At 32.1% G+C, this 18,308-nt stretch overlaps 2 protein-coding genes across 7 annotated transcripts in view; one reads left to right on the top strand and one right to left on the bottom strand.

The window, feature by feature from the left end:
* The window catches only part of LOC149541155 (protochlorophyllide-dependent translocon component 52, chloroplastic-like), a 399,465-nt gene that overhangs the window by 309,024 nt on the left and 72,133 nt on the right, over positions 1–18,308 (bottom strand). The gene's annotated exons all lie outside the window — the stretch shown is intronic.
* The window catches only part of LOC149541154 (uncharacterized), a 75,762-nt gene continuing 74,205 nt past the window's right edge, over positions 16,752–18,308 (top strand). For all 6 annotated transcript variants that reach the window (XR_016356482.1, XR_016356481.1, XR_016356480.1 and 3 more), the window contains exon 1: positions 16,752–17,520. Coding sequence is in view for 2 of the 6 variants with exons in the window: in XM_089802145.1 (XP_089658271.1) it covers positions 17,278–17,520 (243 nt within the window). In the remaining 4 variants the exon portion in view is untranslated. The remainder of the gene's footprint in view (positions 17,521–18,308) is intronic.

Raw genomic sequence — 18,308 nt, 5'->3', positions numbered from 1 at the left:
TCATCCCCACCCCAATTTTACTTTCTATTTGGAAGTTTTCTAGGTCACCAAATCATTATGTTCACGAGTCATGAATGTTTATGTTTTCAGTTTCTCATGCATGCAGTTAGATCTAAGTTAATGAATTAAATGATTATTGGGTTATTGCAATTAAGGTCTAAATTTGATAAAGTTTTTAAGGTTACTAATTCACCCCTCCCCTCTTAGTAACCTAGCATAGTCTTGAATGTTTCCAACAAAGGCCGACAAATCCTAACAATACATATAGAGTTGGCCAAATGCAATTTTTTACATTATTTTGGAAGTTTTGGTCGGCCCAACTTTGGAAGGCCATAACTTTCAAAATGTTGCTTTGATTGGTTATTATAACCACTTTTCAAAATCTACAGCTCCTAATTTGAAGGCTCAAACTCACACAAGCATCCATCCATCGAGTTTGCAGACATCATCCGGGCATGTTTAGGCCTCCAACAGTGATCTTGAAGGTTTTATACAAAAAATACACACCAAAAATCTGCAATAAATCCATGAATACTTATAATATGATACTGAGCCTCAATTGGTAGGCTAATATATCCAAAATTAATATCCACCTCTGAAATTAGGACATTTTGAGCTCATATGACTGACTTACTAAGTAGAAAGTACTCTACACTGAGACAACCCTTATTTAAGAAATAAAAAGGAAATATTTTTGGGTCATGCAAGATTGCTATTACACCCAGGATGCTCCTACATCAGACACTCAATTTAATTTAAGAAGTGACCCTGTCATGTCTCAAGTGTTCAGAGGAATACCAAGATTGTTAACCTCCTCCCTTTGTAGCCATGATGAATCTTCTACTTCCCTCCCTTTCCATTTGACCAAGTATTCTTCATAAGTTATGCTCCTTTTACTTTTGCCAACACGACTATCTAGTATCTCCTCAATCTCCTTTGTAGTTGAAAGCCTAATAGTAGAAGAAAAAGAGCAAGAAGAGCTTAATGCCGTTATCACAAAAAGATTTCCCAAAGGAAAAGGTATATAAAAAGGAAAGAGTCCCATCACATGTTGGAATTGCAAATAAATTGGTCATTTTTCACATAGATGTCCTAACAAACTAAAGGAGTAAAGTAAATAAAAGATGAACAAGTATAGGAAGAACAAACACTTTGGATAGAAAGGAAAGAAAGCTTGTTACATAGTTGAGGATGAAGATAATGAAGGCGATACTGAGGAAGATGGTGAGGAGATAGTTTTGTCACTGTAAAAGAAGAATCAACTACCAATAAAGACATTATCATAGAACAAAAAATATTAAGCTCATGAATGGACAAAAAAAAGGATTGGATCATTGAAAGTGGATGCACACATCATATGACTAGAGACAAAGATAAGCTTACAACTAAGGAACTACGTGATTGAGGATCAATTAAATTTGGAAATGGATCAACTTGCATTTTCAAAGGAAAAGGTACAATTGATCTAACTAATGATATTGTAAGTAATAAAGTTTCTTGGGTTGATGGTTTACAATACAATCTTTTGAGTATCTTTTGAGTGGTTCACAATTGAACAATAAAGGTTTTAAGTTTGAGTTTAGTTAAGGGAAATGCAAAATATTTGAAAAAAATGGAAGACTACTTGCTACCGATGAACAAACAAAAGACAACCTTATCAAGTTACATGCATCACTATGTCATTGCTTGATTGCTAAAGTTGAAGAAAGCTAGTTGTGGCATAAGAGATTATGTCATGTAAATTTTGACTATCTAGAAAAATTAAGCAAGAAGAAAAGTGTAAGAGGAATGTCGATAGTAAACAAACCAGAGAATGTTGTATGTAAGGAATGTTATTTTGGAAAAATGACTTTTTCAAGCTTTTCAAGCAAATAATACTCAATAAAAAATCTATTAGATCTAGTTTACACAGATCTTTGTGGTCCTATTAGTACATAGAACCATCACAAAGATAAATTCTTTATACTTTTTGTAGATGACTATTCAAGGATGATGCTAGTAATGTTTTAGAAAGAAAGAATCATTTGATATGTTTAGAAAGTACAAGGCTAGAGTAGAAAATGAAACTAGAAGAACCTTGAAGTGTCTTAGATCAGATAGAGGGGGCGAGTTCACATCAAATGAATTTAATCAATATTGTGAAGAAAACATAATCAAAAGACAACTGACAACATTGAGAACACCCCAACAAAATGGTATTGCAAAAAGGAGGAACATATCCATAATTGAATGTGCAAGAAAATTGTTGAGTTAGAATAATGTATCATGCAAATTCTGAAGAGAAGTTGCTAGTACAATGTTATATACTCTTAATTGGGTACAACTCAGGAAATGAGTAGACAAGACCTCTTATAAAATTTAGTATGGAATTACACCAAATGTAAGCTATTTCAGAGTAATTGGCAGTAAGTGCTACATAAAGAAAGATGAATGGAAAGTAAAGTTTGACACCAAGAGTGAAGAAGGAATATTTCTAGGTTACTCAACCAAAAGAAAGGCATACAAATGCCTGAATTTGAAGACAAAGAAAATCATTGAAAGTGCAAATGTAAAGATGGATAAATTCTCTAAACTAAATGAGGAATATAGTAGGAGGAAACCCGAAAAATACACTGAGTTGATATATTTTGAGCCTGAGAGGACAAGAACATAGAAAACAACTACTATAATTGACAACATTCTACCAACAACACCTCAACGAGATCAAACTAAGGAATAAAATGTAGACCGAGAGCATGTTACACCAAAGAGGATAAGAATCAATCATAGCCTATAATATATAATTGGAGACAAAAATGAAGAATTATTAACCAGAAGTCAACTAAGAGCAAGAAATTATACATGTTTGATATCAAAGATATAACCAAAAATAGTGAAAGAAGCTTTGAAATATGAGGATTGGAAGCAAGCTATGAAGGAAGAACTTGATCAAATAGAAAAGAATAGAACTTGGTCACTAGTTCAAATACCTAAAGACAAAAATGTTATTGAAACTAAGTGGGTATTTAGGAATAAGTTGAATAAAAGTGGTGAAGTGATAAAAAACAAAGCAATATTGGTCTGTAAAGGATATGCACAAGAAGAAGGATTAGATTATGGAGAAACATTTGCCCCAATTTCCAGACTTGAAGGAGTAAGAATGCTACTAGCATATGTAACTTATAAAGGGTTTAAGGTCTATCAAATGGATGTCAAATCAACATTTCTTAATTGATTATTGGAAGAAGATGTATACATCGAACAACTAGAAGGTTTTCTATAAAACAAGGACAAGACCTAGTATGTAGATTACACGAAGCTTTATTTGGACTGAAACAAGCACCAAGAGTATGGTATGAGCGACAACATACTTATTTCATCAAAAAAAGATTTGTTAGAACAAGTGATAACTATAATATGTATCTTAAGACTAAAAGTCAAGACAAGGTCCTAATTGCTAAAATATTTGTGGATGACATAATATTTGGAGGGGATGATGCACTAAGGAGGTCATTTGCAGAAGAGATGGAAAATGAATTTGAAATGTCTATGATTGGAGAAATAAAGTTTTTCATTGGACTTCAAGAACAAAAAATAAAGAATGGTATCTACATTATGCAATCAAAATACATAAAAGAAATATTGAAGACATTTGGAATGGAAGAATCTAAACCTATTAGTACACTGATGGTTACCAGTTATAAATTATCTAAAGAAGATGAATCTAAGGAAGTGAATGAAACCTTGTATAGATAGATGATTGGGAAGCTACAATATGTTGTTTACAACAAACTAGACATAACTCAAGTTGTAGGAATTGTTACAAGATATTCATCACAACCTAAGGAGTTGCATTTGACAATAGTTAAATGGATATTCTGATATCTCAAAGGTACTCAAGATTTTGGTTTATGGTATGAAAAGAAAGGAGATTTTGATTTGAAAGTTTACATAAATGCAGATTGGGGAGGCAATATTATTTATGAGAAAAGCACAAGTGGTGGAGATTTTTTCTTGGAGAAAGACTAGTTGCATGTATTAGTAAGACGCAAAATTGCATATCATAATCAATTGTTGAAGAAAAGTATGTGATAACTACAATTAATTGTCAACAAGTTGTATGGCTGATTTTTTTTTTAAAGAACCAGTTGAAGAACATGTTGTTATACATTGTGACAACACTAGTGCTATCAACATATCCAAGAATCTAGTAATGCATTCAAAAACCAAATACATAGAAATAAAGTATCATATTCTAAGAGAGCACATACAAAATAAAGAGACCATACTGGAATATATTTCAACCAAGGGAAAGTTGTTGATATATTTACAAAGGAATTATCAAGAGAGAGTTTTGAGAACCTAAGGAGTAAATTGGAGTGTTTACCCCTATCAAAAGTCAACTAAGAACATGCAACATGCATTAGTTCACAAGGAAACTAACATAATATATTTTGCATGAATTGATGATGATAGGGGTTGCTTGAGAGAGGACTAGACAAGAAAAGGAAGTTGTATGAAAACCAGAATAAAAGTAAGGCTAAAAAGGTATGACACATTTGGCATTGTTGTCAAATGGGGAGAAGTACAATAATCAAAAAAGAGGAAAAAGTTTGGAAAATACATAAGAGGTGTCAAGGACTATGAGATGATAAGCTAAATAGAATAAAAAAGACATATCATATTCAATGGGGGAGATAAGTTATCTAGAATAGGACTAAAATGCTTATTGGTTTGTCATCAATGCCAAAGGGGGAGATTGTTGGCATTACCAATTCACAAGTTGTTGATGGAATATAACAAAAGCTATGAATTATATTATTCATCAGTTATATTATTTGTCATTGATGTCAAATGATTGACTTATTATCATTTCATGTTGTTACTATATCTTTAGAAAGATTATTGGTTGGAGGAATCGGGAAGCAATAGGGAAGAACCTTATTGGGTAACAACTGGAATGCTAAAAGGGAATAATTTAAGTGATGGGTTATCCTATTAGGTTATCAGAGATAAGAGACTTATTAGTGAAGTTATTGTTTATCAATGAAGCAGGAAAGTAAAGTTAACTTTTAGGTCAATTAATGCAAAACTATTCAAGAAGTTTCTACATGAGTGGAGAGATGTTTTTGTGATTGTAAGATCTAGGTTTAGGGTTTGTGAAGCACAAAAAGGACAATGAAATAGTGAAGGATAAATATGAGAATAGTGGCTAGAATTGGAGTAGATCTATCAAAGAAAATAAGGGAAGAAGAAGAACATTGAACGATATGTTGTTATGTTGAAGAGCTTCATTGGATCTGATATAGCAAGGCAGTGCAAATCATAAATTATTTCTAATTTCTATTACTTTCTTACCGTTGTATCTGTCTCAATCCATTGGAAGGGTGACCTTATTCAGTCTATTGTAAAACCTATAACAAGGTGACATTCTTAGATTAGAGTGTTAAAATCCTTTAACAAGGTTACTCCTGGCAGAGTAAAGATCCTAAGAGATCTAAAGGTAAATCTTGTAACAAGGTAAACTTAACAATAATTGAGTAAGCTTCTAACCGAGCATATTTCATAAGAGCACTATATTTGTGGGCACCATTCTCACACCATGGTTTTCACCCTAATCAGGTTCCTATGAAATAAATCCTGGTGTTATAATTGTTTGAATGGTTATACTATTTATTTTTAGTTTATTGTTTGTTTAACTGATAATGACACTTTAGGCATAACTAGATCTTATCGATAAACTATGTGGAAGAAAAGAATAAGCAAGAATTTTATAAGTTTGGTGATTGTTGATTCACTCCCCCTCTCAATAATTAATAATATACCTACAATTCTTCCTTCCTACTTTGACAATGCTTTCAAAATTTACATAACACAACCTCCTATGCCATAACTAGCTATTATTATTTCTAGCTACCATACATGTATTGCCTGAAATATTTAAGTAAAAGAGGTTACCTCTAATTTTCTCTCATGTAGCCAGAAGCTTGTGTGTCTTGACAAGTAGTGGATTCATTTAGAGCCACAATACCCTTACCTATCACTATGCATGATGAGTTCTTGCTAAACTTCACCATTCCTCCATTGTAGGCCTCTATCTTGTGAAACTTTCTCTTGTCACCTGACATATGGTGTGAGAAACCACTACTAATTATCTAGTTCTTGTGGATACTAGTAGTAGTTATTAGCACCCTTTCTACCCTTTCTTTTGTGATGGCGAAAAAGAACACTTCATCCTCTTCATCTTCCTCATTACTAGTTGACTCTTCATTAGTCACACATTCTTTAGCAATGATCACTGCTTCTTCTCCTTTACTTTTGCCTACTTCTTGTTAGTACCCTTACAGTTGTTATTTTATCATCAATTGTCGGTCTCTTTTTTGACAGGCTTTGGGCATCTAGTAGCATAATGTCCTACCTTTTTGTAGTTAAAGCATTTGAAAGGAAGCTTACCCTTGTACTTCCCTTTTCCTTTGACCATTATTTTTGTGAACAAAGCCTCCAACTCTTCTTGTTCAACTTCTTCAACATAGAGGTTCTCTAGTTTCTTCCTGTGTTTGGGTGTGCCTGATTCTCCTCTTTCTCTTAGTGTTATAACTAGTGCAACTAAGGCTTCGAATGCAGTTTCAAACTTTTGTGGTTAACCATTGGTTGAAGTTGCTAAGTCAAATGCAGTGAACTTGCCTATCAAGGCATCAAGCGATACCTCTATCTTGTCTATGGGTCTTAGCTCTTGAATGGATGATACCCTTATGGTGTACTTGGGAAATGGATTCTCAACATCTTGCTCATGTAGTCATCTTTTGATATTACTCCTTCACATGCTCTGATGGCTAACATGATGTCTTTTACTCACTTGTCATAGGCTTCAATCTCTTTGTCTTCTTGCATTCTCATGTCATCAAACTTTCCTCTTAGGCTCTTAGCCTTTTCCCTTATGACATGCTTGTCTCCACCATGGATGACTTTCATCTTCTCCTACATTTCATATGTTGTCTCCAATTCCTCCACATCTTTATACTTAGAGTATGACATAGTGCTAGCTAGAGCATCCATCGTGGTTGTGTATATCTCCTTCTCCTTTAATTGGTTTGCACTGAGTTGACTAACTAATTCAACATGTTTGAAATCTACATGGGTCCAATAGGAATCTATAAGAGTTTTCAGATGCAAGTGCATCTTTCTACACCATGAGCTATAGTTCTTCTTGAAGAACTTTGATGCATTCCTTTTAAACATCTTGATCTTTTCCTCCAGCTGTTAGACTCTCATCTCCTAAGGACCTAAGCTCTGATACCAATTGTTGGTCCCAACCATAGGTTAGTATACTAAGAAGGGGAGGTGGGTGTGGATCAATATACTCACTAATGTCAAGGTTTTACTTTAGATCACACTCCTCTCTTCTCTATGAGTTAGTGCTAGCTATAACTCAACCGGTTAGGGTTAAGCAAAAAAAAACCACATGAAAATAACAACATATAACACATTATTTATCTTGTGGAAACCTAGCTAGGCTAAAAACCATGGTGTGTGAGTCAATCCTCACAATTTTGCACTCTTCTGAAGTGTACCTAGTCAAGATATTATCCTTATTAAAATATTACAATGACATTGTAAGGTGCCACCTGGTTAGGGGATTTTGATGAGACCTATTAAAGTCTTTCTTGTTAGGAGTAGCTTGGTAAAAGGACTTTATAACATATGTTAATGTGTCATCTTATTAAGGGATTTATACAAATAACCTATTAGGATTCACCCTCGATAGATTTTCTATTGTAAATATTAGTAAACAATAGAGAAACAATCTAATAAATTGGCTACTGAACTTAACTTGATATAGATCCTTCTTCATCTCTTCTAAATAGTTAGGAACTGAGCTCTGCCTTCTCTTGGATTTGCAACTTAAGATTCTGATCACTTGCGTTCTTTTGTCTCTTTTCTTATGCACACAACATACCTTGTGTTGTTTAGGCCCACTCTCCTCTTCTCATCACAATTACTACTTGAAGATGACCTTTCTTTGATCACTCTTTCTTGCTCTTTGAGATTCCACTTTAGCTCAGCTCTTCTGGCTCTCTTGCTATTCACTTAGTAATCTAACCTTTACCCTTTTGGCTTTGTTTTCATTTATACTCTTCTCTTACTTCACTTGGAAGATTTGATTTAAGAATTCAAAATTTGAATTCTCGCTCTACTACTAGTTCAACTTCATGTTGCAATAGTGTGTTGCTTTTGTCAGGTTGTGGCATGTTCATACAAGAGTCGTGGGTGCCATGTATTTTTGGTGACTCGCTATAGTTGAAAAATAATTCAAATTTTAATTCTTTAGACTACTCCTCGATCCTTTCTCCCATCACCATTAAATACGATGTTGAGTGCACTCTTACCCTCTACATGATTAGACAGTCACAAGTTTCTTGCTTTATTTCAAATCATGTTGACCTAGCTAGATCAATCTCACTATTCTATTTGTTGTTCCCTTCACTTTGGTTCCTTCTACTTATGTGAACTTCACTTAACATGCTTTGTCTAAGTGGATCACCTTTGTGAGGCTTCACATCTTTTCTACTTTGATTGCCCTTTTGATTCAGAGTCACACATTAGTGGGCCCTTTTGATTGAGCCTCTCTACTAATCATGATTCCTTTGTATGTGTTGCCAACAATGACAACACCTTAATTTGATGACTAAGTCTACTGGGCAATCTACTGGTAAGTCATCAAGACACTTGGGTCAACAAGCATAAGTGAACTAGAAGAATCAATAGTTTGAGACCAACAAATTCCAAATGATAATTGAAGGTTAAATTATTCCTAACTTCATTATCTTGGTTGGGTATTTCACTGTGAAATTTCTTGTGTATTCTCATTTTAATGGAAAATTTGTATATTTCATAGTCAAGGGTTTAGTATGACTTGTCCAAATATTTTGGTTCAAACATAAAAAAATATTTGAGTGAAAGATTTTATACAAATTCAAAAGATGTTATTTATTCATATAAGGTGAATTTATTGTGATTCGTTGTTAAATTTAGTGAAAGATTAATTGAGTTGCCCCACTCTCAAGCTAGCATCTAATGAAAGGGGGCTTCCTATAAAACAATGTTGGCAATGCACCTAGTTTTGTCATTGATGTCACATTACACAAAGAACCTATAAGACTACACTATCAGAGTACATAGGAGTTATCAAAAGACATGTCATTATCAGAAAGGAGACAACGTTATTGAAAGATTATTATATTATTGGAAAATCGAGACAAGTTATCAGAGCTTGACAAAAATTGGTAAGACAAGCAGATTAGTAAAAGTTTATTTACGAAAAGATCAAGAAGGATGAACCCTAGAATCTAAGGTTGATATTATACAATTGATGATCAAATGATAAGAGAAAAAAGGTTAAAAAGGATTAGGGTTGTGAAGAAGATGAGAGGATGGGCATTGAGTAGTCACGTGGACTAAGAAGAAGAGAAGGAAAGCGAAGAAATGATTTATGAGGATCATGAATTTGATTAGCTTTGGAAGAAAGCACAAACAAATTAGATTATCTTGTGAGGAATCCTAATCAATTTTCTACAAGGTAATTTAAATCATTTAATAAGTTAGTCACTAATAGGAAAGTTGAGTTCATGTTGTATATGAGCAATGTTAGTATGCTAATAGAAACCAAATTTAAATAAAGCTTCTACAAACTAAACAAAATTCATAAACTTCAAGATAGACTAAGATGAACTCTCAATTGAGAATATGAGTCATTAATGGGCTCTCTCAATGAGAAGCTCTCTTGTTGAGTAGCTTTGTCTAAATAGATAGGATGTATGCTCAAGCTTATGCTTCAAAAAGGGCTTCAAATGGAGTTGGAATTTGGGTGTGAGTGTATGGTTTTGATGTAAAATGGCTTCTCAAAATGGCATTATGACTTTACTTCATGGATTGTGTTATTTTGCAAAGGGGAAGGATCCAATTTATAGGCAAGAGGCTTGAGGGATTGAGGGCTAAGATGAAAGGATGGGAAAAAGCTTATGGAGGGCTCAGATTGCATGAGAAGAGAGCACATGGATTGTGCTTCCTTATAGCCAATCAAGGAGTGACACATGTCACATGGTGAGAGGATGGAGGAAAGGGGAAGGATGAGTCAACAAAAGAGGCTCAAGGGATAAAATCTTCATAAAGACCCTCATAATGACTTGTAAGAGCAATAAAAGGGCTTGTAAGAGTCATTTATGGCCTAGAGGACTTCATAAAGTTTTATGGTTGAGATATTTTGAGAGAGATGAGAGCAATTTCGACTTGGGCTTGATTAGGAGGGTTTTAAGCTTGCTTAGGCTTGTGCAAATGATTAGAGGATAGATTAGGATGGTTTAGGATTAGCTTAGGGATAGGCAAGTGGATGGCATTTAATGAGGGTGGGTGAAGGAGGAGATATTTGTTAACTTTGGCTTGGGTTAGTAAGTCTTAACCCATGTTTAGGAAATGTGACAAGGTTAGGAGGGGATTAGGATTAGGTTTAAAGACATCTTCTAGAAGAGTCTAGATTTTGGATGAGGATAAAGACTTTCTAGAATAGTCTAGAATTTCCTAGGATGAGGATGAAGACTTTCTAGAAGAGTCTAGAACTTCTTAGGATGAGGATAAATTAGATTTTTAGGAAATAAATAAAGTTTTATTTATTTCAAGGGTTTGGGTTGAGGAGATATTTATTAAAACTTTTTTAATAAACATGAGGATTAATATTTAATCTTAATTAAATATTTTGAGTTGGGATTAGGGGTAGCAAATGATGGGATTAGCCTTTAATCGAAATTAAAGAAGGATTAGAAGATTTTGGAAGAGGTTATTGGTCATAAGGAAATTGGCCAAGTTTTGGGCAAAAAATAAATTTCTTATTTATTTTAGGATTTTTGGTCAATTTATTAATTAAATAATTAATAAACAAGGAAATAATGTTTAAATAAGATTTAAACATTTTTGGGAGGGATTCCTTAATTAAATATTTTTAATTAAGATAAAGAGATTTAATGACATAAAAATTAATTAATTAATTAATTAAATAATTAATAAATAAATGATGATGTCATCAGGTATTTTTTCAAAAAATAAAAATACTTTATTTTTTAAAGGATTTTTAGGTGTCTACACATGTAAGAACTTTTGTACATCCTTCAATAGGGTGAATGCCACATAGTCATGATTAAATCTCTTAACCAAGTAGTCTTCATAATAAGGTTGTTGATGCAACTCACATTGTATTAGTCACTCCTTACTGAGTGAGTCACTTAAAAGGTAACATCTTGTATGCCCTAACATGCAACCTTTTTCTACCACAGTGAAGAAGTTGCAGTTATCATCCCCATCATAGTTTTTCCCTTTGACCAAGGGTTTTTCTGGATGACCAAAAATTTGTGTGTTATGGATGTGTGAATCTTTTGTGTGACTGTTTATTTACTTTATGTTTACATTTTCAGCATATCGGTAACACTGAACATGCTATCAGTGAACTGTAACATGAATTGGTATAATTAAATGTGAAAAAGAACTGACCTCCCAATACCTAGCCTTTCCAATTAACAAATAGAGGTTAAGTCGCTTGCTATTTTTGATGGATTATTTTGAAGCTAGTAGTCTTATGAATTATGTAGTCCAATTTAACCTAAATTTTTTACCTCTCATATTTAAGAAAGTTGGTGGTCTTACCAAAACAATAATCTTATCCTCTAGACTTTGTGCATAAGTGAAAAAATGAATTTCCCTCTAAAAATTATTTTTTAACAAAATTTTGAAATTAAAATGTGTCACGAGCTAAATTTTTTTTTTATTAAGCTTACCACCTTTTCCACATGCTTGCCAAAATTTAGGAACTTGGATTATTGAGAAGAAAATTTTAAATATCCCATCACAAAAGAAATTTTTATTTTCTTCATAAAACTACCCTCTTCCTTAAAAATAGAGAGCTTAGCCTCGAGACCAAATTTATCCAAACATCTTCAACTTGTGAATTGTTAAAAAGCCTTTGTAATAAGATGCTTTCTTGTGTTAATGATAACAATATGCTGCTGCTTCATAGAAGCCAATATGGGTGTAGTCCCATGAGGGGGGCTATAAGATCTATTTTTATGGAGCAAGTGGTCCCATGAAACCAAAAAAAGTTTTGCTACATGATTAATTGGAATCTTCTACTAAATAATAACAACCCCTACTTTTTAGAGTGTAAATTTGAGTGGGTGGAAAAGGTGGGGGGTAGAAATTGCCCCACTAGCTTAGGCTTTTCTTTTGCCACTTGTCAATCATATACCAGTTTCTATTTCTTTATCAATAATTTTTTAAAACATTTTTATTAGTCCCTGCCTTGCATAAGGCAGGGTACTAATGCATTTGGCAGTCGCACACTATTAGTCCAAATAAAATCAGAACTAATAAATTAATGTTTCAGTGTGCAAATATTTAATAATTATTTTATGTTTGAAAAGTTCTAATTTTCTATTGGTTGCAGTGATTTTTGGCAAGGGTAATATTTGAGAAAAATTTGTAAAAATGCATACGAAATTGAAGAGGCGATAAGCATTGATTTAATAGCATTTAATAGTATGTGGTATAGGTGTCAAAGAATGGTAACGATTAATTAATTACACATGATTATTGTGTGAGAAGAAAACTTTTAAAACATTGCTATCGGTGGGTTTGGAGTTATTCTCAGTGACAGGGACGATTGTAGGTAGCGAGACAACAGTAGAAAGCGAGGCTTGTAAAGCGAGACAACGAAAGCTGTAAGTTCTCTCGTTCTTTGTGGCTGTTTGCCGTGCACTGTATTGTGCAATACCGATGATATTTGCTTGCAATGGCTCGATAGGCAATCGACTGGTTTGCTTGTGGTGTTGGCTTTTGGCAGTGAGTATGTTTTAACGGACCAAGAGCTCGAAGCCATTGTAATGGGTTTGCAGAAGCGTGACATGTCATTCCTGTAGGTTTTTCCTGGCATAAATGATAGGTTGTTGGGCTTCCAAGATTAGGTCTGGGTGAGTTAGGCACTATCCTTTAAAAAAAATAAAATTTGAATTTAGTTGGCTATTTCAATTAGATGAAAAAAAAGCATTGCAGTGCTATTGAATTTCTCAGTCCATTGTGTAAAGATTTTTTATTTATCAATGTTTGGAATGACACTATGTTAATCTATCATTTGAGTTTTTTTTGGAGCTATTCTATCACAGTTTGTAGACACAAGCACAATGAAGAGAGACTGTAGCAGTAGTGGTCATATTTTTTTCAGAGATTGCGGTCAGATTTTAAAATATTATCAAATTTTTTAGGCATATGCCTTGGTCTTCGGGGATAGAACTCCTCTGGCAGTACAACCCAAGGATGCATTCTTAGACTAAAAACACCATCGATGCCTTAACTAAAAATCAAAGAGTACCTGCAAAATTGCCATTAATACTCTCCCTACAAGGTCATTGCTTGGAATCCATGTACAAAACCGTAACTCTCTGCGCATTCTCAAACCATCTCCATCCAGTCCCCATAATCTTTTCAAAAATCTTCTTTTTGTTTCTCAGGATGGCCTATTTTCAGCCCAAGCAGACAAAAGGGGCAGCCACACAGATTGCCAAAATCATGGCTTCCATTCAAACAATGAAACAAACAAACCTCATGCCTTCTCCGATTCAACACCGCTTTTAGATTTTTATTAGAGGGGCTGATTATCGTGCTGAAGTAGATCTTCCCTGCTGACACTAAGCTTCCTTCTGTGAAAATGGTGATGGGCGAGATGATATCACACCCCGGACTGAAATATTAAGCATATTTAATACATTTAAAAAACTGTAGTTTCCAAATTGTTTGTCTTGTTATTTGCAAAAAAAACATTCAATTCATTGTTAATGTTAAGGATTAAAAAACTAGATGTGTTGAGCTAGCGGAACAAGAGCTTCCCAGTAGTCGCTGCCAGTGCCGAATTTTTGAAGCTTTCAACCTCTGCACTTTTGAAACACCTCCTCCACTATCCTGCACAAGGCAAGGACTAAAGTTCAAACAGAGCTCTTTTTTATTTAGTAAGTGAACAAAATATGTTAAATAAAAATAATTAATGAGACCACCCGCTTCCATAAATTATGGGGCTTAAAATTTTCAAGAATAATTTCACCACAAAATTCATGGGACCTTATGCTTTAAAATAATCCTAAAAAATCTCTAGAACACTTGTTGAATTTTTTTAGAAAGCCCCCTCCATGGGACTGCACCCTAAGAGAGCCTCTTCACATTTAAGAAGACAGGTAAGAATTATGGTAGAATTCTACGTTGTTCTACAAAACACTGCTAATTGTAAAAAAATATTGAATATGCTATTCTAGTTAATGCAAAAGTTTCAAAATAGAGTTTATGTAAGTGTTGCATATAAAACAAGAGACACAATGCGTCAAAATTCTTGTCAATAATTGGAAAAGAAGGGATATAGATAGAAAAAGTATATGAAGAGAGAGCTAAAAGAGAGAATGATATGTTATTATAAGGACAAGTAAAGGTAGAATAATAGAGAGAGTTGAAGGGAATTTTAAAAATATTTATAATTATATTATTTTAAGAAATATATAAATAATAATAAAAAAATATATTATATTAATGAACTACTCATTTTTACCAATTCAATTATAAGTTGAAATATTTAATTTAAAAAAATAAATTGTTGATTACTTAATTCAAAGTACCAAAATATCTAGTAAGTATAGTTTTACAATTGGTATAAAAAAATTAGAGCAAACTTGTAAAATAGTAGGTAGTAAAACATAGTGTAAACTAAAAAAATAACATTTTACAATTGTCAAAAATAAACATCAATGTAAAACTAATAATAAATATATTTAAAATAAAAAATAAAAAATATTTAACTTGGTAAGAAAAATAGAGTTGATAATTAATATTGATTAGACATTCATTTTGTAAAAAAAAAAGTTGTGAGGTGGAAGATAAAATGATTTAAGAAAAAAATCTAATCAACTTGTCACAAATGTGGAAAAGATAAAGTTGTAATTAATGCATTCATTAATGCATGATAGAGTTGTTAGAAAATATTTGTATTTTTGTTGAAGAAAATTGAATTTCCTCCCTAGCATAAATAGTAGAAATAGTATGGTCTAATAGAATGAATGAAAAATATGATTTATAAAATAATGCCAAAAATAAAAAATAAAAATTTGAAGTTTCTTTTAATCTTTTAAATGCTATGAATTGATTGGTCAATTGAATTGAATGAAATTATTAGGATCCTCCTTTGCCAAGAACTAATAATAACAATAGCTCTGTTTGAGCACAAGTCCCTGCCTATTGTGACATTTAGAAGAGAATATAAGAGTCAATAATAAGATGGTAATTACAGCTTAAAGTTCAATTTGAGATAAAGTTCTTAGTTAAAAGAGATATTAATAAGATTCATGGCCCTAAATTGCCAAGTTCAAATGCTTTAATTCGACGCAAGAAGAAGAAGCTATGTAAAAGTTCGTAACTATTTTCATATATGCCAATCATCTTTGATTTGACAAAGAATATACATAAACAATTATATAATAATTTTTTTAATTTTTTTAATTTTTTAATATTGGAAGAGAAAATTTTAATTTTATGGCTATTGTTACAAGGTGTTTATACTCTTTAATACTCTTATGAATATCAATGCTGTAATTTTCACTAATCAATATTAAAGAAAATCTAAGATCTTAGCTTAATATTATATATAAAGCTAATATGTTTCATTTTTTAATTACATATACATATCATATATTTCAATATTTCAAAGAACAAAATTGTAAAATGTAAAAGAAAATCTAAGATCTTAGCTTAATGTTATATATAAAGCTAATATGTTTCATTTTTTAATTACATATACATATCATATATTTCAATATTTCAAAGAACAAAATTGTAAAATGTAAATAATTTTTTTAGATAAGCTGCAAGACTATTAATTAAATAATAGAAAAGTAGAGAACATTCCTGAATCATTTAAAATATATTTTCTTTCATTGTTCCCTATATATATATATATATATATATATATATATATATATATATAATAAAAATAAATAAATAAATAAATAAATTTTAAATCAACTAATAAATATTAAAAAATTGTGAAAATATAGTAAATTTTGAATTTTGAATTAAAAAACAAAAAAAAATTTAACTTGTTGCCCTTTCACATCTTATATGTCTTACATCATCATGTTTATAAATTAAATAAAGAGAAAATTACAAAAACAATTAATTTGTGAGTTTTGATTCACAACACCCAAAGTCAATGAAGTTTAACTCTGCATCATTCCAACTAATTTTTATATAATTAAATTTATTTTAAAATTTGATTTAAACGAAGAAAATCATTAAATCTTAGAAATTAAAGTAAAAAATTTAAATTCATTTATAATTACAATTAATTTTTTAATTATTAATTTAGAAAATATCGAAATTATAATAATAATTATTATTGAAAGTTAAAAATATTTAAAAAATCATCCAAATCAAAAGCAATATATATACTTCTATATTATAAAAGCGTACCATTTAAAAAAACTAATTTAATATAATTACTACTGGCTATGAAAATGATGTGGCAGTGACTTTCAAAGCATGTACGATATAAGCACCATAATTCCATTTTGCCCACTGCCATAGTCATTAATATTTTGATGAAATTGAAGGGATTTTCGCTGGATGTTCAATGCAATCAAAATAAAACAAGGAAGTAGCAATAAAAAGTGCAGAAATATCGTGGCGGACTAAATAATAAAGAATCGACTCAACTTCAATGCTACTGATATTCTTCCTGCCGGAAACAATAACGTCCTTTGATCGGTCCTTTATATCCACATATCCGTCACTATTGTCATTTCTCTATTTTTTAAAATGGAAAACTAATAAAAGCACTAGAAAAATCAAATGAACCAATAGAAAAATAAAATTCGTTTTGACGTCAAAATTAGAAATATCAAACACGGTGAACCATACCATATTATTAATGTTTTCGAAGTTTGAAAGGCGAATTAATTGTCAAGCGAAGCGAAAACAATAGTCTCTGCCTTTATAATCTAGATACATGAAGTATAGCAGAAGGGGTTTAGGATTTAAGTTTTTCGAGACTCGTTTTCATTTTCATTTTGAGTTCAGTAATTTTATCAGTGGCCTTTGTTTAGGGTTGAAGAATGTCAGAAAAAAGATTATAGATTTTCTATAACCTTTGGCACTTCTCACTAAGCATTGTTCTGTCCTTATTTCTGCACTGTTCTAGCTTCGCTTGCGGACGGGCAATATTGACAGATGTTACTTTTGCGATGTCAGATGTTAGTGGAAACATTGAGTAGAGGGCATGAAAATAAAGAGAGGAGGCATGCATTTTCTAGAATGAATACCTGTCAATTTTTACAATTCCTTCCTTTTTGTCAGATTTCTGTAGCAGCTTTCGTTAAAGCTCACCTAGGGCAGCCCGTTCGTGGATTTACGTTGTCCTTTCTCCTCCAGAGCTATATGATTTGGCTTTACACCTGCCGACTGCATTTTCTTGTAAGTATTTAAAGGCTTTCCAAAGAATCTGTTATGTGCATTTGTTCGTTAGTTTATTCATAATAGTTAATTTTGTACATTTATAAATTTTAAATGGCATGTCAAATACTGATTGTTTACAGTTTTTTTTGGCTTATGGATGGTAATGGGGCACGTGGAGGGTCTGTTATGACTACCAGAATAAAAAAGTGGTCATTCAAAGTATTATTAGATACCTATTTAAGGATGCCCAATAACTGGCTTTTACAATCTTTTAAAAAATTGTTAATCTTTATGCTCAACCACTTCAATAATTGGCAATACTCAGTGCACAAATATCCAATGACTGATATTCTTCCTAAAATGAAGAATTTTCTTATTGAAGAATTGGGCGAACTAGAAAAGAATAATTGATAGTCTTCCTGAAATACATTTAAATTACCAAGATGTTATAAATACATCTTTTAGCTCTGTTGCATTTCAGCCTCATGTTCAGTGGAATTAAGTGTACCCTAAGACAACTCTTGGTCATGTTTTATCATCTTTTCGATGTATCGGATCTTGTAGACTCAAAACGAGCAGAGAAAACATAATGAAAACAACTAAACTTAAATATATAAAACGAGAAGAATAATAAACAAAGACACAAGAAGTTATAGTGATTCACCACAACTTGTGGCTACGTCCACTCTCAACAGGGAACCCACTTTATTATTCATTAAGCAATATATCATACATGACTATGCACATGTATATATACAATTATATTCAGTTAGAATACGAAATAAAGGAATGCGAAGAGTCATGTG

The sequence above is a fragment of the Cupressus sempervirens genome, chromosome 9 (genome assembly GCF_028749045.1).
Source record: "Cupressus sempervirens isolate cs-2001-9-10 chromosome 9, ASM2874904v1, whole genome shotgun sequence".
Taxonomy (NCBI): domain Eukaryota; kingdom Viridiplantae; phylum Streptophyta; class Pinopsida; order Cupressales; family Cupressaceae; genus Cupressus; species Cupressus sempervirens.
Note: the sequence above shows the minus strand (reverse complement) of the source record. Positions and strands in the feature narration are given on the sequence as shown.